General features: G+C 50.4%; 6 protein-coding genes across 6 annotated transcripts; 4 read left to right on the top strand and 2 right to left on the bottom strand.

Annotated features, from left to right (window-relative positions):
* Positions 1–982: 982 nt before the first annotated feature.
* On the top strand, positions 983–2,577 carry PFICI_08765 (Glutathione reductase; the record flags this gene model as incomplete). Its single annotated transcript, XM_007837346.1, has 2 exons — positions 983–1,245; positions 1,317–2,577. The coding sequence occupies 2 exons, from the start codon at positions 983–985 to the stop codon at positions 2,575–2,577; spliced, it is 1,524 nt and encodes a 507-aa protein (XP_007835537.1).
* Positions 2,578–2,821: 244 nt separating this feature from the next.
* PFICI_08764 (uncharacterized protein) lies at positions 2,822–7,346 on the bottom strand (the record flags this gene model as incomplete). Its single annotated transcript, XM_007837345.1, has 3 exons — positions 2,822–5,438; positions 5,553–6,375; positions 6,443–7,346. 3 exons carry the CDS (start codon positions 7,344–7,346, stop codon positions 2,822–2,824), a joined length of 4,344 nt encoding a protein of 1,447 aa, XP_007835536.1.
* An 868-nt stretch (positions 7,347–8,214) lies between these two features.
* On the top strand, positions 8,215–9,264 carry PFICI_08763 (uncharacterized protein; the record flags this gene model as incomplete). The annotated part of the gene is made up of 2 exons (XM_007837344.1): positions 8,215–8,301; positions 8,332–9,264. The coding sequence occupies 2 exons, from the start codon at positions 8,215–8,217 to the stop codon at positions 9,262–9,264; spliced, it is 1,020 nt and encodes a 339-aa protein (XP_007835535.1).
* A 606-nt stretch (positions 9,265–9,870) lies between these two features.
* Positions 9,871–11,375, bottom strand: PFICI_08762 (uncharacterized protein; the record flags this gene model as incomplete). The annotated part of the gene is made up of 2 exons (XM_007837343.1): positions 9,871–11,111; positions 11,171–11,375. 2 exons carry the CDS (start codon positions 11,373–11,375, stop codon positions 9,871–9,873), a joined length of 1,446 nt encoding a protein of 481 aa, XP_007835534.1.
* A 2,906-nt stretch (positions 11,376–14,281) lies between these two features.
* On the top strand, positions 14,282–17,382 carry PFICI_08761 (uncharacterized protein; the record flags this gene model as incomplete). Its single annotated transcript, XM_007837342.1, has 3 exons — positions 14,282–14,661; positions 14,735–14,846; positions 14,908–17,382. The coding sequence occupies 3 exons, from the start codon at positions 14,282–14,284 to the stop codon at positions 17,380–17,382; spliced, it is 2,967 nt and encodes a 988-aa protein (XP_007835533.1).
* A 972-nt stretch (positions 17,383–18,354) lies between these two features.
* On the top strand, positions 18,355–20,016 carry PFICI_08760 (uncharacterized protein; the record flags this gene model as incomplete). Its single annotated transcript, XM_007837341.1, has 2 exons — positions 18,355–18,915; positions 19,027–20,016. 2 exons carry the CDS (start codon positions 18,355–18,357, stop codon positions 20,014–20,016), a joined length of 1,551 nt encoding a protein of 516 aa, XP_007835532.1.
* Between the last annotated feature and the right edge of the window lie 55 nt (positions 20,017–20,071).

Genomic DNA, 20,071 nt, shown 5'->3' with positions numbered 1-20,071 from the left:
CTAATTAATAATTTTACGCATTATTTTAATTTAAATATAATTATCGCGCGTTATTTTAAAAGCTCGTTTTGCTCGATCCGAGCCTTATGCCTATTTGCGCGTAATTTAAAAACGATAAAAGCGCTCGGTAATAAGGCTTTCGTAAACGGGAAAATAATTAATTAATGCGTCGATATTTATCGTATAATATAGCGGCGACGAATTTTTGCGTATCGTGCGTTAATATAGCTATAGCATAATTCCATACGTTATAATATAATATATTGCGCGCGCATAAACTAATAATATAATGCCGTATAAATCGTGGATTTTGACGTATTGCTAAAAAATTCCAGAGTTTTAGAGAAATGTATTTTACCGTACAAATTATATAGGAAACTATATGCGGGACCGGACGTTGATCCCCCCCATCCAAAAATGGGGCGCTGTACCGATCTAACGTTTATAATGCTGGAGGAGGTGTAATGCCCCCGCAGAGTGCGGATTGGTGCGGGCCTAGGGGACCTCTGCTGATGAGTCTGAGCTTCTGCTGACAAAAGTTTTTTTTTCAACCCATCTTCTTTTTGGAATTTCATGTCTGGCGAAACAATCCAATTGGTGAATCATCACGCCTTTATGCACATTGTATCTATCTTTGGCGCGATCATATACTTCCAAATCGATCCACGCCAGTTCTAGAATCTTGCCTAGGGCAGTACGTGTGAGACTTTTGTCCTGCGCATTTCCCTTCTGCATGCTTGATTCCTAAGCGGCTGTCGCTCAGGTCCCAAAATCTTCCCGCTGCCATTACATTCTGTACTGAGCTGCAGTACTCTGTACCTACCTGCCTTGGGTGTCTTATAAGACGTCATCCCGACTGCCCCACTACTCACGCACCTCTTACAGCGCCTCCCCTCCTTTGATAAACCCCCGGCTCCGAACTTCCTTTGCTCCCTCGTCCGTGGGGTTGTATAAAATATATATAAACTAGACGTAGTTCCATATGTCACCACTTGGTGTTTTGGGCCGCATTGCAGTAGCCAACATTTCTTCTTCCAGAACGGCTTCGCAGCGACTCTTTACACTTTCCAGACAGTTCTCTTCCACAGCCCGCATCATGGCTCCCATATCGAAAGAGACCGACTACCTCGTCATTGGCGGTGGAAGCGGTGGTTTGGCCTCGGCGCGCATGGCCGCTGGCAAGTTTGGCACCAAGGCCATGATAATAGAGGGCAGCCGGTTAGGTGGTACTTGTGTCAACGTTGGGTAGGTCATATTCAATCATGCGCGCAGCTTTTCCTTGCCATGGACTCTACTAACACAACCTCGTCGCGCAGTTGCGTACCAAAAAAGGTCACTTTCAACGCCGCCGCCATTGCCGAAGCGATCCACGATTCGAAAGCCTATGGCTTCTCCGTCGAAGAGAAGAAGCCCTTTGATTTCACCTCCTTCAAGCACAAGCGAGACGCCTACATCAAGCGCCTCAACGGCATCTACGAGAGGAATCTCAAGAACGACAATGTCGAGTACGTAGCAGGCTGGGCCAAGCTCATCAGCAGGAACGAGGTCGAGGTCACCATGAACGACGGAACCAAGGAGACTGTCCGGGCCAAGAAGATCCTCATCGCCGTCGGCGGTAACCCCACCCCACCTCCCTCCAACATTGAGGGCTCCGAGCTCGGTATCAACAGCGATGGCTTCTTCGACATTGATTCCCTGCCCAAGAAGGTCGCACTTGTCGGTGGCGGCTACATTGCCGTTGAGTTTGCTGGCATGTTCAACGCGCTCGGCACGGAGACCCATCTGTTCATTCGCCACGAGCACTTCCTGCGCACTTTTGACCCTCTGATCCAGGAGGGTGTGACGAACGAGTACGAGCGCTTGGGTGTCAAGCTGCACAAGAACTCGACCCAAAGCAAGATTGAGAAAGATGCCGATGGCAAGCTCACAATTCACTACAAGGACAGCAACGGCGAGGGTAAGCTCGAGGGTGTCGACCACCTGATCTGGGCTATCGGCCGCACACCCGCAACCAAGGATCTTGGTCTGGACAAGGCCGGCGTCAAGTATGACGAGAAGGGCCACATTGCCGCCGATGACTACCAGAACACCAACGTCGAGAACATCTATGCCCTCGGCGATGTGTGCGGCAAAGCCGAGTTGACCCCCGTTGCTATTGCTGCCGGCCGACGTCTGGCTGAGCGCCTCTTTGGCCCAGAGCAGTTCCGCACCGCGCGCCTGGACTACAGCAACATCCCCTCGGTGGTGTTTGCCCACCCCGAGGTTGGATCAATCGGTCTGACCCAACCCCAGGCTGAGGAGCAATATGGCAAGGAGAACCTCAAGGTTTACACTACCAACTTTACCGCCATGTACTACGCGATGATGGACCCAGAAGAGAAGGGTCCTACCAAGTACAAGCTCATTTGTGCTGGTCCCGAGGAGAAGGTTGTCGGTCTGCACATTATGGGTCTCGGCTCCGGCGAGATGCTGCAGGGCTTCGGTGTCGCAATGAAGATGGGTGCCACGAAGAAGGACTTTGACTCTTGCGTTGCTATCCACCCTACCAGCGCCGAAGAGTTGGTTACCCTGAAGTAGATGAATATACCAAAGCGAGGAGTTTCTGGCTCGATGAATCGAATGTAAATAGACAAAGATTTCAAGTTAGATCAGAACATATTGTTTTCGGAATAGTATGAAATTATGCTCAATTCAGCTCGAATCCTCCGTGTGTTCGACCGTGAGCTGATTGCTGAGGAAATGAATGTTCGTTGATTTCACTATATTCCTCGATAAGAAACCTCCTGCAACCATCTTTCTATTGAACATTACCAGGAACATCTTATGACCTCCAGACTGACATCTTTACGAACTCCACCAGATGCTTGCCCAAGTCCTCTCTTGTCGTCCTAAAATACCTCAGAGTTTTCAAGGTAGCCATGTCTTCGACAATGAAATCAAAGTATCCGCTGTTGAGAAGCATCTCAACCCTCTCCATGCAACCTTCCCGGGCTGCATGAGTCAAAAGTGCATATCCCGCCCGATTTCGACTCTCTCTGTCTGCTTTCCCAGTCTCGATGAATAGCTTGACTGTCTCGAAACTGCCGCTTTTAGCCGCCAGAGCCAGTGGTGTCAAGCCATTGTTGTCTTTGCCATCTATATTTATTTTGTCAATCTTGAGGAGCATCTCAACGATTTTGTCATGGCCTCTTGAAGCCGCTGCTGCCAGTGGTGTCAAGCCATTGATGTCTTTGCCATCTATATTTATTTTGTCAATCTTGAGGAGCATCTCAACGATTTTGTCATGTCCTCTTGAAGCCGCTGCTGCCAGTGGTGTCTGTCCAAGGCCATCTCTTCTGTTGATGTAGACTTTCCCAGTTCCGACCAACAGCTGGACTACTTTCTCGTGGCCATTTTCAGCGGCAAAAAACAGTGCTGTCTGACCAGCTAGATCCTTGTTATCTACCTCTGCTTTGTCGGTCGCAAGCAGCATTTCGACCAGCTCTTCAAGTCCATTCTTAGCCGCCAAGGCTAACACTGTTTGTCTGATCTGGTTTTCGAGGTTTGCATTCGCTCTCCCACTTTCCAGTAGCATCTTAATCATCTCTGCACATTCTTTGCTGGCCGGCAACGCAAGTAGTGTTCGTCCGGCTTGGTCCTGGCGGTTTATATCGACTGCTCCAGCCTCTAGTAGCATCTTGAACACCTCTTTATCCCCGGCTTTGAACGCCAAGGTCAATGGTGTTTGGCCAATCTGATCTTGGCTTCCAATATTGACTCTCCCAGTATCAAGCAGCATTTGGGTAACCTTTTTATTTCCCAGTTTGACGGATATGGCTAGTGGTGTCTGGGCCGTGTGATTCTTTCTGTTGACATCAACTCCTTCCATATTGAGCAGCAATCCAACCACCTGTGTGTTGTATCTTTCGATTGCCAAGGCCAGTGGTGTCTGGCCAGCGTGGGTTCGTTGGTTAACATCGATCCCTTCGGTCTTCAGCAGTAATTCGACCACATTTGTAAAGCCACTCCCGATGGCCCCGACTAGTGGTGTCACACCATCTTGGTTCTTTCTATTGACATCAACTCCTTCTGTGTTAATCAGTAGTTCGACCACATTTGCGAAGTCGCTCGCGATTGCCCACCCTATGGGTGTGTGGCGATCTGAATCCTTTGTGTTGATATCGATTCCCTCGGTTTTGAGCAGTAATTCAAGTGCTTTCATATTGCTTCTCTCGAGAGCCAAGGCTAGTGGTGTTTGACCAGTATGATCCTTATTCTTGATATCAATCCCTTCGGCCTGGAGCAGGAATTCGATAGTCTTCGTAGTGCCTCTCTTGATTGCCAAAGCCAGGGGTGTCTGACCCTCCCGATCCTTGCTATTAATATCGACTCCTTTGGTCTCAAGCAGTAGTTGAACTATTCCTTCGTCTCGTCCTCTAGCAGCTAACGCCAACGGTGTTAACTCAGATTCGCCATTTTTGCTATTGATCTCAACTCTACCATCTCTCAAAAGTAATCGGGCTATTTCTGCTTGCCCCTCCTGGGCAGCCCACGCCAAAGGTGTCATGAGGTGGCAATCTTTGCGATTCACGTCCATTCCTTCCACCTGGAGAAGCAGCTTGACCACCGCAACCCGCTCATGCTTGATCGCATGCGCTATTGCTGTTGGATCACAGTCATGATCTTTGAGAATATCATAACTGCGTAGTAACTCTTCGGCAGCATAATCCAAGCCAAAGTGTATGGCCATGTGTAGAGCCGCATGCTGAGTCTTGCGGGTTGGCGTATTCGAAGGACCTAAGGACTGGCCACACCAGGACAAGTCCCAGGAAAGAACTACTTGATCCCTCTCCACCTTTCGTAGGAACTCGACGACTTCTGGCATCGCTGGGCTTTCTTTTGCATGGTGCATCCACGCAAAGTGTGCGTAATCATATAACGGATAAAGTTGGCTACGCTCAAAGTAATCGACAATATCCTCGCAATCTTGAATGTGAATTGGAAATGAGAGGTAGGTCATACACGTTTGTGTGATTTGTTGCTGTGCGTGAGGAAACCATTTCTCTCGAGTTCGTTCGAAATATTCTTGTGTTGTGTAGTGGATCAAGCGAATCTTGTCACTTGCCGTGTCAATTGTGACTAAGCCACCACAGACAGACTGAAGCGTTCCAACAGTCGGTATGTCGTCCTCGTCAATAGCCTTGGCATTTGGTGTCACGCTTAATGCGTGTTGCAGTTGCATGACTGAAAGTGGTGTACGAGCGTGCACGATCCAGGACAGGACCGATTTGGCCAGTTCACTTCTTTCAGAGTTTTGGCTTTCTATTCTCACCATTGCCGACTCATACACGTCATGTAAACCAGCTAGTCCTGAGGAGAGTCCTTCAAGGGCTCGCTTGATTTTCCCCTTTGTAGGCATGGCAATCAATGCATTCAAATGCAATTGCGCAAGTAGGAACCTAAAGAAAGCAGATTAGCGGGATTTCTTTGGCTCATTCGATATAAGAAGATTGCACGCTCCCTATGTCCTTCCAGAACAAGACAGAAAAGAAAAGAGTAAATGAAATACATACATTCCTTTCGCTATCCGAGCCACTTTGTAAGCTACTTCGTCTTTGAAAGAATCACTGAAAATTTCTTGGTCGTGGACTTCCATTTGACTCTTCAGCACAAGTTCTACATCCGCCTTTTGGGCCGTGATCGGTAGTACGGTGCTTTGATGACCAAATTTGGAGGTAATCTCTTCCAACATTCGTGAAGTTGCAAGGATATTTATACCGATGTCAACTTGGAGCTTCGCGATGTCGTCCAGGACTTGTGTCCGACATTGATTGATTGTGCTGCATTCATCTATAGCATCAAGCACAATGAATGCTCGCTCATAGCCGGACGCTACGACTTGCAGTCCTTTGATTAGTTCATCGCGACTGGGCCGCGTACCATTCTTTTTATGACGTTCGTACAGCTCGCGTACATGTTTCGGCAGAGAATCCTGTCTGTGTAAGAACTGCATCATGAGGCTTGACAAGACGTGCTCAATGGTCTGCTCACGTCGTTGAGAAAACGTGAAATAGACATAGCCCAGTCCAATCTTCGTGTTCCGCGTGAGCTGGAGACTGATATTGTTGATCACGGCGGCTGCCATTATCGTTTTTCCTGCGCCGGGGATTCCAGGGCAGAATAAAGTCCTTCCTTTTGTCTCAAGCCAGTCCTGGTAAACCGTCGAGTTTAAGAACCACCGACCTGTGCTTGAATGCCACTTTCTCAAGATGTCACTTTGCTGTGCGCCGTAATGTGTCTGTGAGAGCCAGGACAGTATGTCCCTATCTTCTTTCCTGTCGAGCAGCTGTTTTGTATGCGTGGTGTCTTCCTTGATAGTTTCCACGGTCTGGTCAACTATGAGCCCAAAAAAGATATGGTAAGCACAAACTAGTCTATTCAGAGAAAGTAAGACTTGACTCACTTTGAGAGAGTATTTCTGTTGCAGACACTTCTTCCGCGACCTCGGCGACAGTGACGTATCCCAACAATTCTTTTGTGAAGGCCGCCGCGATCGCTGCAGCGTGCTCCTGCCATGCTTTGTTCTTGTGCGAGTCTGCATAGTCACATATTCCACGTATGACAATACACGGAAAATTGTCCATCAGACCTGCAGCCTCCATTTCGACGCAAAGTACATTGTCACCAAGTTCCTTAATAAGTGAATCCCGAAATATCGCATCCTTGATAACTTGATTGCCAGATGCAACAAGCCCATAGTGAACCTGTGCTTCTCGTGGTTCTCGTTTGACTGATCGACTCTTGTCGCAAGATTTGCAGCTGTCGTCGTGTCCTCCGTCCCCGCCGTTGTCGGCATGGGGATAATCTTTGTCAAAAAGGATGTCTTGGAGCTCATCTGACTTGATGTACTTGGAGGCCAGCCGAGGATATTTTGTGGCCAGGTCCTCTAGATATTGAGGAAATTGGGGGCCCATCATCTCATGCTCCGATTCGAGTTTTGTCAATACTGTCAACAATGATGTTGGAGGATTGTTTAGCGCCCCAGTCCGTCTAAACGTGCCACCTTCTTCTGCTTTGCCCGAATCCCACTGCACCACTCCCGGGTATTGGCCGACGGGCACGCTCACAACCACATCTCCCAGCCTGACTGAAGGAGGGATGCCACCGCCGATGCCCACCATGAGGCCGAATCTGATGGCGGGAAATGTGCTTGCCATGTTTGTTGCCACCACTGATGCCGAGACCGTGCCATATTTGCCCTTTGGGAGGCAGGCTATGACAATATTGTGGTCACCGATTGAGCCCAACGTATAGGCATTCAGATCTGTGGGCGGCTTGGGCAGATTCGCATGGCGAACATCCAACATGGCGATTGCCGCCGTCTGTTCTTTCGGAAGAGCGCATATCCACCCGACTTTGTAATCATGGTGTTTCAGTTGCAGCATTTGTACAGCATGCTGCTGTGTACATGAAAGGCGAAAAAGTGTGGCTTTGCAAAGTTGATGCAATCTATCTCTAATGGATTTCTTGAAATGAGAACTGAAATTTGTCCAGTGCAAGTTTATTGATGAAGATCACAGCCGATGGAAGTAAGGCTCTGCGATTGTGTACGGTCGGGCTGAGCCTGGTGGACCGCAATGCGGAGTAAGTAAGGCAGAATTGAGAGGACGAAAAGTGCCGAATGAGCTGCGCCCATATGCAGCGTGGGAACGGCCTCACACCATGAGTGGCTGACGGCCAAACGTCAGGCCGACCGGCATGAGGCTGAGCCCATCGTGGGCTTTGGATATAACATTCTAAAGCCGCAGAAAGATTTGCGCATCTCTAATCAGATCATCATTTCCAGACATGAACATGGTTCACTGCCAAGAAGCTATACAGACCGACTCTACACTGAGCATTTGCCCAGGTGCTACTACTCCAATAGCGGCATGGCATACAAACAGTACGAGCAGCTGTCGTTACACAACAAATGAAACATCAGGCTGACAATATCATAGGTCATAATGATTGGCAAAAAGACGAGTTTCTATCCTCTGAATTACATGAATCCAAGACAAGATGGAATAATATAACCGGGGGCTCACAGGTCTGCATAGTGTAAGTTTGGGCCAAAAAGAAAAAAAGCGCATAAATGGATTTGATTCTTATAAGAGGATAGGGCTGCAAGCGCCAATAAGAGCCGTCTGTGTCCAGTCTGCAAGCAAATATTTAGCACCACATTCGGTATACCCAATGAATGGTGGTCAGACCATTGTCAGAATTCCAATGGATACTTCGGTGCAGAACATGATTTCGATAAGGAAGATAAGAAAACCACGAGTAAGTCAAGCATCGGAATGTCAAAATAAGACCACTATTGACCAAGAACAAGGGACTTGGGCATTCTTTGAGACAAAACAAATGATAGACGCGTATCGATACCAATGGTTGAAGATCAACGTCTTTTCGCGATGGACAGAAGCAACCAACCAGACGGTTCTCATCTTATTTGATCTGGATATGGCTGTCATGGATCACCTTCTCCAAACCTTCAAGCAGGTAGAACCAGACTGCCTGGCCGATCCATTCTGGCCCTACATTGAGCTGTCTGGCGAGGTCGCGCGATTGCAAGACACCGCCGTATGGCGGATCCGCAACCAGGTTCGGGACATTGAAACCCATAGAGTACAAGGCAAGCCCGAGCCCGAGTATAGGCGGCTCCACGACCTGGCGCGACACGCCATTCACGTCAGCGAGAGCCTCGACGTCGCCGCCCGGACCCTGGAGGCCATCAACGCACAGCACCACGACACCCAGTCGACAAGCCTCGACCGTAGGGCATGGACCCGTGTCCGCCAGCGACTGCTGTTTCACAAGCAGCTGGTCGACAGTCTGCGCTACCGCTCCGTCTCCAACGAAAAGAGGCTGCAAAACGAGATCCAGCTCGCCTTCAATACGGTAGCGCAGTACGACTCGGCCTTGTCAGTCAAGATTGGCGAGGCGGCCAAGATTGATAGCGCCGCCATGAAGACCATTTCTCTGCTGACTCTGGCCTTTCTGCCTCCCACTTTTATCTGTGCTATTTTCAGCATGTCTTTCTTCAACTATGATTCCGAAGGTGGATGGACAGTGTCCAATCAGTTCTGGATGTACTGGGCGTTTGCCGTGCCTTTGACACTGCTCACCTCGATCGTTTGTTACAAGTGGCAAGACATTACCGAATTTATTGATCGGTTCAGAAGACAACAAGTGCAAGAGAAAGTCATCCAAGAGAAAGACAGGACTGCGATTTCGCCAATATAAAGTGCAAGGTCTATAGATCCCTTATAGAACCCGGTCCTAACCCTTTCATGGCGATTCGAACTGCGGGATTGCAAGTCAATTATGATCTCATTGAGGCACCAGAATCTGATATATTGGTTAAAGGATCTTATATATGAAGACGGATGAAGTAGGTCCACGGGGGGGGGGGGGGGGGGGGGTGAAGCGAACTGATCCGTACAAATATCAAGAGTGCGCAACGCCATTATGACTGCCACGATCGTCGTCACTACGTGTCTATTACATGCGATTACAAACTCAAAGAACAAGGTTGGGCTTACGCGCCGTCCCATGCCAAGCATAAGGTCTGTTGGACTTTCTGATTTGTCCTTTAAAGAATGGAATACCATATCGCTTCACGTATCATAGGCGCCTGAATCTTTCCTTGAAACCATGTGCCTGGACTTCTGCGTCAGTGAACTCCCCTAGATGCATGACTGCCACGAATAGGTCTCCTAGGTCCTTTGGTTTGAGTGGTATGGTATGGAGCTCATTGTCGCTCAAATGCTTTGACGGAACGTGTCGCCCACGATCAATTAGGTACTCTCGGCATGATACCTGAATACATCAATATCATCAATCGTTTGATTAGTCATCCCAGTCAACATTGAATCGTCCTTCTTCCCGCTGTGTGCTAACGAATTCTTCAGAAGCCAGCTCCCTGAGCCACCTCTTTTGAAGATCGCTAGCGTCCTTGTGCCAGTCACAAGCATAGTCGCATTCGGGCACCTTTTCCTCGCCAAAGTACCGGCACAGAAGGGCATGGCGGCAGGCGTTGGTACTTTCGCAGTAATTAGCAAGCTTCTGGAGACTTTCCGCGCGAGCCTGAAAATTTTTCGCATTGCCACTCTTTTGTGCGTCGCGTATGACAAGGTTCGAGACGCGGTCCCGGTCCTCGCGGCTATAGTATAAAAAGCAGTATGCCGCTTTGCCGTCACGACCCGCCCGGCCGGCTTCTTGATAGTAGCCCTCGAATGATTTGGGGAGGCGCCAGTGCACAACAAATCGCACATTTAGCTTGTCGATACCCATCCCAAAGGCCGTCGTGGCTACAATGATATCGTAGCCTTGCACATTGCCCACCCATCGTGCTAGGGTTTGTTCTTTCACGTCCTTGGAGAGTTTGGCGTGGAAGGGCTGAGCTCCTATTCCCTCAGCTCGAAGCGAAGCGGCCAGGCTTTCGCATTCATCACGTGAAATTGTGTATATGATGCCGGGCACATTATCCACGCGTTCATTGGGAGGAAGTTCGGTCTTTCGTGGTTCAGCAGACCGGCGCTTATACACACTTCTGATCCATTGTATAAAGTCTTCGAGGCGCTCATCTTTCTCATCCGACGTGAACCGGATCTCGAGATGAAGATTTGGGCGATGGGCCGTCATTATGAAAGTTTTTAAGCTTTCCGATTTTTCGTCCAGGCCAAGTGTGGATAAAACATCGTGACGCACCTTGTTGTTGGCGGTCGCCGTTAGACACATGATAGGGACATCTGGGAAGGTTTGACGTAGCCAGGATAAACGCTTGAAATCCTTACGAAAGTCGTGGCCCCATTCTGATATGCAATGTGCCTCATCAATAGCGATCCTTGCTAGCTCCCTCTGTTCGTGGACAATTCGTAGAATGCCCCTGAACCGATCGAGAGCACATAATTCAGGGGTCACGTAGAGTAGCCGCGTCCGAGGATGGCCAGTTTGAAGATCTTTATAGATGCGGTCCTTTTCTGGCATAGGTGTATTGCTGTTTAGCGTGCTGGCGTCAATACCGGCGGCACGCAGAGATTCCACCTGATTCATCATCAGACTCAAAAGAGGTGATATTACTATGGTGACTTTGAGAGAATGTCAGTCACATGTCATCATCCATGAGGGAATCAAGGGTATTGCCCACTGCCATGATCCACGACTGCCGGAAGCTGGAAGCATAGACTCTTTCCAAACGAAGTGGCTGCTTGAACAAAGACATCGTTGCCGTCGAGAGAGGCTTGTATGATCTCTCGCTGCTGGGGTCTGAAGCTTGGTCGATTGAATTGGCGCCTGAGGGTAAAGTCCAGGTCCGGTGGAACGTATGAGCCCGTTCGCTTGAGCGGAGGCATCGCTCCGGTAGGCTTTGGTTGAATTGGGCAAACTCAAAAAGACGATGGGCTTCATAGAGTCCAAGACAGGAGAGATTTGATGCAAAGGCGTTTACGCGTGTTAGACACGTCGGCTACTGCGGCATATTGTGCATACAAGAATTGCCCAAGCCAGAACCCCTGATTGCGTGTGAATGCTTGATTTGTCTTGTGAAGCTTTTCGGATTGCTGTTTTGGGCCATTTGAATTGTAGGGAGGAGCAATTTAGTGACGAGGCTCGAAATTTGTAAGGTGGCGACGACTCTAACAACTGGCCTGGCAGGCAGGCAGGCAGACACAAGTGACCCGAGGGTACCTACCTACTGTAACCAGACTCGTAGGTAGTGATGTGCTGGCCCGAAACCAATCTTGACTAGGGGCAGGAGCGTACCAAGACTTGAAGCCGCTCATGAACAGTAAAGGAAGCAAATACTGCTTCGTTCGTAGTAATATTGTGCAGGCACAAAAAATGCACGCGTTTGTTGCTTTTCGGGTGGGTGCATACGAGATATCAATTGAACTGTTTGATGTACAGCGAACGGTACATTGAACCACGGTCCCGCTGGTGCATGAATAGTTTGCGGCAAAAAGAATACTAAACTTTTCAGTTTGGCTGGGAAGTTGACCCAAGGAATATCTTCCACATGCAGGTCGATGCGTCGAGCAGAACTCTAAATCGTGCCCTAGACTGTTGGGTTCGGAAGGGTGAGAGAGGTGCGTGCTACGACTCGCTGCTGTGATAGGGCTGACAACGAGGCTGTATGGAGGTAGACAAGTCACCAGGACTATATGTCTGTCTTTCCTGAAAGATGCACCTGATCGACCGAAGATGATCACTGCTTGTTCATGCAAGTAGGTGTAAATTGAAAAGTTCGCGTCAAGCCTCCTTTCCAACTCGTCACGTCATACGAATGCGTCAATAACTTGTGTAACTCCGTATTCTCGGGTCATGAAGAAAAGAAAGTTGGAATAATGATAACATGGCTGCTTATGACTCCGCTGTCGCGTGGAAAGAACGTGCAGTGCCTTGCAGGTAGGCGATTGCACTGAACCGGGCCCCCCCGCAAGCCAGCAGCCCCGAAAAGATGCTGTGGCGGTTGGCCGAGAACAAGGATTGGCTTGTTATTCACTGTGGTGCCTTATTAGCATCACACCCTGTCAGGGACAAGTCAACGATTCGTTCAGAGGGAATAATACAGAAAACATTTGCGAGAAAAGCGACGCTGACAACCTCAAGACAAGCTACCATGTGCATGATGACAGCGGCGTTCACAACCAACCATGAGCTGCAATTTCGGCGCGACTCTGCATACTTTGATAGAAGACAGTCCAATCACAAAATTCCATTGTACAGAGTAATAAGTGGTGCAGGCAGATGGACGACATCGCAGTCCAGTCACGTCACCAATGTCCTTGTTTTGCATCTGCTGGTTCTCAGCAGATATGAAGGCATCTCAAACTCTTCAGCCACACGTTCAAGGGGCCCTTTCTTGGTCAGAGTTCCCTATCACAGTGGATTCAAATATTGACCGGAAAGAAACCATGGAAGTCTGCCATACAAGATAGTATAAACGCATATTCTCAGTGCTGTATCTGGCGAGTGCCCCTAATAAATACACCCCACCATGCTCCAGAGGGATAGAGAGAGAAAGCAAGTGCGGGTGTGCTAGAAACCTTGAAGAGAGGCCTCTGCTACGCGACCTTCCCGCAAACCATGAACCATCAGATCAGACTCAACGTCTAGCACTCCAATGTTGCGATCCCCCCCTTTTTGGAGTCTTACCTTGTCTTGCTCCCTTGTCTGGATCCGCCCTTTTTGTTCCCTTGTATTATTTTATAGACTGAAAGTGGCTGTTTGTCAAGGTGCTGCTATCCATTATCTGGGCAATCAATGTATTTTTTAGGGGGTAGTCTGGGTACGCAAGTACTGGCATTTTAGGGTGGTGTCCACCATCGGCCACCAGCAACGACCAACGCTAGCGCCAAGGTATGGCCAGCGCAAAAGTGCACCCACCAAGACGCCAGCCAGTTTGTGATTCCGCCCAAAGGGACCCTTGCAACGCGAGTAGGGAGTACCCCGTTCGTTCTTCGAGTCCTTCCATCACCGGCCCATTCTTCGGGCCCCAGTTCCTTAGCATCGCTACCGACATTATCTTTTGTTCAGTCTTATTTTTTTTGTTGTCCAAGGAACGTCCTCGAGAACAGAGAAGACAGCAACATCACAAAGGCAAAGATGGCTGCACCCCTCAATTGATCGTGCAGCTGTCATTCGACCAGCAGATAGTAGCTGAGAAACGTCTCCTGCGTTCCCCCCCTCTCTCCATACTACCTTGCCTCCAACCACCGCTTCCTCTCCCTTGGTCGTTGAAACCTGAAACACCAGACGAGCTGTACGCTATCTACCTGCTTGCCTGCCTCCCCGAGCGCTCAGTCCGTCCTTCTCTGGCGCGCAATCGAGCCGCACCGCCGCTCCGCTCTGTGCACTGCACTCACTGCATCACACCTCGAAACGTGCATCTGAAATCTATTGATACGGCGGGCTGTTCTTCTCCTCTCCCGATTCCAAGAAGACGTCAATTCAACCAAAGTACAGCATCGCCAGCGATGACGAACCCGTGTACCCTGCCGATTTCCCAGCAACAACAGACTCGATTGGCCTGAATCCACCCTGGCTTGGTCACTTGTCCATCGTTGACAAGCAGCTACCCTGACTGAAACCGGGGATCGACTCAACCCTTCTTTTACCTCGTATCAGGACGATCCGTCGGGCCATTCCACGACGAACCACACTACCAGATCGATAAGGGGTGCGCGCGCGTCAAATTGTAGTAAAAAAGAAACAAAACCGCCCAGTCGCGGCTGGCTTTTGCAGCATGTCTTCCTCCATGATGCCATTGGGCGCGAATGGAGCTACCGTCATCCCGTCACAGTCCTCGTCCTCACGAGGCTTACCAACGAATCCCGCCCAAGGACTTCGAAGACTACCGACGTCGATAGCCAACATGCCGCCGCCGCCGCCCATTCCAGAGAAGTTCCAGCAGTCCTCGAGCTCGAATCTCTCCGCTTCCGGTCCCATGTCGGCATCTCAAGTCATCGCTCTCGCACGCGAGGCCATGAGAAGCGCTATTCGCGACAATGAGTCGCAAGCAGCCGAAGCAAGTGGTGTGAGCACTGAGCTTAAACCGGGCGTTACGGTCGACCTGAGCCGGAGGAACATCCAACAGCTGCCTGATGAAGTCGTTGACATTATCAAAAATGAGTTGGAACGGTATGTCTCGCCATCATTACTGCAACTCTTGAGTTTAACTAGAAATGTCTTGTGCTGACAATTGCGGACCCAGGCTTGCATTATCCCATAACAAACTTGCATCTTTTCCTGCCAGGTTCTCTGAATGCACGTCCCTACGTTATCTCAACGTCAGGAACAATCACATCAAGGAATTTCCTCTACCGGTAAATATTGTCTTCTAAGAGCTTATAGCTATGCTCATGGCTAACTCTTTTGTCCTTGCAGCTATGCAATCTCAAATCCTTGGAAATTCTGGATCTTGGTAGGAACAAGATTAGAGTTCTCCCCCCTGACATTGCAAAACTAGCTTCCCTCAAAGTGCTTGCGGTTCAGAAGAACCGGATAGAAGAGCTCCCTCTCTGTCTGGGAGACATGGTCTCTTTACAAGCCCTCAAGCTGGACGGAAACGCAATCACGTTCCCACCGAGAGAAGTCTTGCAGGTCCAGGCCAGCAGTCCCCCGAACGAAGGGTTCCTAAAGGAAAGTGAAGTGACGGAAGTCACGGTGACGGCCCATATCAAAAAGTTTTTGAAGCAAAAAACTGCGGAAAAGCTGGAAGCAGAGAAGAAAATCGAATTCGAGAATGGCATGGGTGATGAAGGCAACGACGGAAGCGAAACACCCAGATTTCCTCTGAAGCGAGTGGTCAGCGGTCGATTTCCCATCAAGGTCAATGGGATCGATGCACCTGACATGCGTTCACCCATTATTCCGCGGCCGCCGCCAATACCCTCTCGATCACATGCGCGTGGCTTGTCGCAGCAAAGCACAACAGTTAGGAAACCCGGGGTGATGCCCTTGACAATCGGCAATCCCAACGAACGTCTTCGGTCAAATAGCGAGACTATACTGCAAGGTTCGCGCATGGATCGTTCTGCAGAACGCCCGAGACGGCTGATGTCCAAGCGCACCAACGAACTGAGTACACTCGACGAAACACAGGCAAACAACAGATTTAGCCATTACCGCGGGCTCAGTCATGGCTCTTCGATGACTGGCAACGCACATGCAAATATGGTCAGCCCCAATAGCCCAGCTGAACCACTGTTGCAGAGACCCAACTACGTCCGTCGCCTCTCAGTCTTGCCGGAGCAACGGCGCGAATCAAAAGTTGTGGACCCTATCCTCGAGTCTGCCAAGGGCATTCTCTATGCCATTTTTCAGATCCACCCAATGATTCAACTCTTCACAAGGTTGACGAATGACGGCACGGCTAAGCGCTCAAGCCTGGAGATTGTCTTCTTTAACACCAATATGCATGTAGAGGAACTCGAGCAGGAGATCATGAAGCATGAATCACTGGGCGCCGACAGTCAAGCCCCCAGGGAGAATGAAAACGTTCAGCGGGCAGTTTTGACCCTGATTAATGCTTATGGCCACATCTGCTCCATTCTCCTCAACAACATGGAGACCATTGTCAGCAATGGCGATCCGCGATACATCCGAACACTAATGCTGTGTTTGTACAACAGCATAACGGAACTTCGTGTCACGGCAAACCAAAGCCTGATGGGCATGCCTGGTTTCAACGCTCGTGCTCGCACACCTCGAAGGATTGGACCAGCGGGAACGCTCAAGCCGCATTCTCGTGATAGTTCAGCAACACCAACTGTCGATAGAGCCAACGTGGGTCCCCGGTATCGTGGTGGTCAGCACAGTCACAATCCAAGCAATCTGAGGGTGGCGACTGATGTTTCCATGCCCTATCTGAACGGGTCAGGGAGAACTGCCACTATTACCTCTGCCACTCCTCGCTCTGGCGAGTCGTTTGCATCAAGTGACGGTGGTCGCTACGGGACTGACATCTCCGGCGAGGAGCGCCACTTTGAAAAGATTTTCTTGTCCATGTCCAAGTCTACGGAACTGCTCATGCGCACTCTTCCAATGTTTAATCAACAATTCAACAATAGTCTGCGTGAGGCCAGAGCCCAGAGACAGCCAGAACATGCTTTGCAGTGCTGGAGAGCCCTCATCAACAGATGTAGCCAATCGATTTATCAGACAGATCTCTTGAAAGGGCGCCTGTCGGCTATCAAGTTTAAAGAGCCCGGGATTCGAACGGACCCTGGATTTTGGGCATTATGCAAAAGTTTTGTTGATGCATGGGCAGATTTCGGAAATATGCTTAGACGTGCCATGGATCAGATCTCGCTTTCTTTGGATATCAAGACACGGCTTCGCCCCATTCAGCTGAGCGTCAAGGAGACAACGCAGCTCATATATGCCTCGCCGTGGGCCAATCTTTTCCGCCATGCAGGTCAATACCAGAGCCAGGGCCCAATCCAGGGCCAGTTCCAAGGCCAATTCCAGGGCCAGTTCCAGGAAGGTGTCAACTACTATCAGCAGGGCCACTACACGTCCAACTCCAACTCTACGCAAGCACAGCTGCCAGTCACGCCGCAGAGTGCTGCACTTGGTCCGGCTGTACAAGCAACGGTACCTTCTACACCGCAAAGCGCATCTTTTGCAAACGCGTTTTCCGGGAACGTGTTTGAACGGGCCGATGCTCTGATTTCAATGGGTGGCCTCTCGATGTCTCGAAGTGGGACCATGAGCAGTTCCAACCACAGCTCTTTCAACTCGATTTCCTCCATGACTTCCGCCCAAGACGATCGCGGCCCCGAGTCGTTGCTGAGCCCAAACAATGGAGCAGGGCCGGTGCCCTTTCGACGCAACGGCGTTGGCAAGCCACCGTTTTAGGCAACCAGAGTGTTTGCTACGTGGACAAACACGATTGTTCTTTTCTGTCTGCTCAAATGTCGCATGACCTGGGCAGGCTTAATTTTGCCACATACACCTGCAATCGGCCAGCATCTTTGCTCAAGTATATTGAGCTGTATGATACGAGTACTATTTTGTTACGTGTGTGACAACGCCGGGAACAGCATGATCCGCTGTTAGGCGCCTTACTCGTGGCCCTTCAAATGATCTATCGCGGCGTTGTTTTATATTGTTCTATTCCTCTGATTAATTCTGCATATAAAGACCGGACGTTGCGGCCTGGACTGTTTGGCGAAGAGGCGTTTCGGTTGTAGCTTGAGGTGTAATTTTTTTTTTCTTTCAAAGTGCTATAGCATTTTCTAGGAGTTGATGTTCTGGCAAGAACTGGTAGGCATTTTCATGTACACTCCAAGCATATACCTGGTCGAGTGGATTGAAGAAGTGAAATGCCTTTGGGATACCCGCTCAGATTTTTGTACCACAATAAGCAGCTTTCAGGATGAGGCCAATAGATGACGGCTAGGACGGACTTGAAAATATCAAATTGTATTAGAACCTTACATGTGAAACTGTTTTGTGAATTATAGCGATATAGGGACCGTGGCTCAGTTGAGCACGTCTACTATCGTTGCCGCGTGTAAAGCTTTCCTTGCCGGCAGCTACTTCTCTCAAGTGCATGATTTGGGAGCCTCTTACCTCGCTCCAATCATGGTGAAGCACCCCGCAAATCAGCGATAGTATGCACCGATGGTGGACGACAATCAAATGCTAGAGACGGCCTGATTAAGTTGTTTCATTTATCCATTTTTAGACCTCTCTTGCTTCTTTGACATTACCTAGCCTCAGTTGTGCAACCCTTTAATCTTTTGACAGCTGCACATCAGAAGGTTAAAAAGTAAATAGATGAATATCTGCTAATACGCCTGTTTACTTTCACTCGCCAACAAGAACATGTCCGCTGTCGCAGGACCTTCCTCGACCACAACCGGGCCCGGCCAGGCTACACTGACCGGACAGTCTTCCGACGCGAGGCCGTCCGGCGCATCACCGCCATCTTCGCTGTCCGGGAGCCTGCCCAGGGCACTGGGATCTAACACTCATGCAACAATGTTAGCAAGCCTGTCGCCGTCGTCGCCTTCGTTTCCTCCGACGGGGGGTACCAATACCACGACGGCATCTTCGTCGTCGTGGTTTGGGCGAAGCAATAACAACAACAACAGCTTGAGCTATCAGCATAACCAGAGCATAGCGCCGTCGCAGCCCAGCCCGCGCGCTGTCCCCACGACGGCGTCCACGTCGGTCATGACGACTGGCAGCACGCATCATCACCAGGGTCCCATCTTGCATCCAAACCTGCCTAGTCCGCCCTCGAGCCCCGAGCAGACGGCGCAGGCCCGTGCCGCCCTCGTGGGTACTATTAGCAATCTTCTGGATACGGAGCTGCAGGGCCGGGCGAGTCTGCTGCATGCCAACGCCAAGGCGCTGGAGAAGCAGGAGAGAGATGTTGCCAAGGTGTGTTGATTTTTCTCCCTTTCTTGATTACGCTTTCGAAAGCAATCATTTATTCCACTAATCACTTGCTCCCACCGTCTGAAAAACCAATACTGACTCGAAGCAAAAAAGGCTACTGAAGCCCTGCGCAAAGAAACCGACAAACTCGTCAAGGTGGTGAAGCAAGGCAGCGAAAAGGTGCGCGAGGCTGGCGACGTGCAAAACTGGGCCGAGGTGCTCGAGCGGGACTTTCTCGTCCTAGAGGACACTCTGCGCCGCGTCCGGAGGGGCAGCGGCGGCTGCAGCGACCCAGACTGCAGCGGCTGTTCGTGCTCTGGAGGCTCCGGGAGCAGCTGGAGCGGATCGCGCACGCCGAGCCGGCGGGGCATTTTCGACGAGGCCGAGGACGGGGATAGGGACGGGGCGCTGGGAAAGGGCAAGGGCGTGGAGGATGTAGTGGCGCCATCGTCGGATGGGGAATCCGGCATCAAGGTCCTCCCCGACGGCGGCGCGGGCGAGGAAGTCAAGGCGGCCGGGGATCAGCAGGAGGGTTCGTTTGCGTCCGTGACCAACGCCATTGCCGCCAGTATCAGTGAGGCCATGGCGACGAGCATTGATGATCGACCGTCCTTGCCTTCGGCCTCGTCGGCCACGGGGTCTGGATCTGTACTCCCGTCTGGGTCCACGACGGTCGTGGCCGATGTCCACGACCACAAGGGCAAGGGAGTCTTTTCTACGGGTGACGTGACGGCTAGCTCATCATCATTCATGGAGCTGGATGGTGATTGCGAGGACGAACGTCGGAAGGAGGACGACTTTGCAGCATCGCCGTCGTTGGAAGATAGGGACATTGCAGGTTTTGCGGGACTTGCGTTGCAGGCTGAGCAAGAAGACGGCGTATTCCACCAACTCGGGGGAGAGGCTCAGGCGGCACCCGAGATCGCTGAGCACGATCCGCACGCCATAGAGCCGGCGTGCTCTGAAGGCTCAAACGGGGTCGAAGACAAGATGGACATTGATGTGCCGTCTGTTGTGACCAGTCTTGGTACAGAAGGTGAGCCACATTCTTCTGCGCAAGGCAAGGATGATTCAGCCAAGAGCGAGGAGAGAACGGGAATATAAGGCTCCCTCCCATCACAGTATACGTCTGCTTCAAAGGACATGAGATATGAATCCA

This window comes from Pestalotiopsis fici, assembly GCF_000516985.1.
Source record: "Pestalotiopsis fici W106-1 unplaced genomic scaffold PFICI_Scf_6, whole genome shotgun sequence".
NCBI classification, from domain to species: domain Eukaryota; kingdom Fungi; phylum Ascomycota; class Sordariomycetes; order Amphisphaeriales; family Sporocadaceae; genus Pestalotiopsis; species Pestalotiopsis fici.
This window is presented reverse-complemented; position numbering and strand designations above follow the sequence as displayed.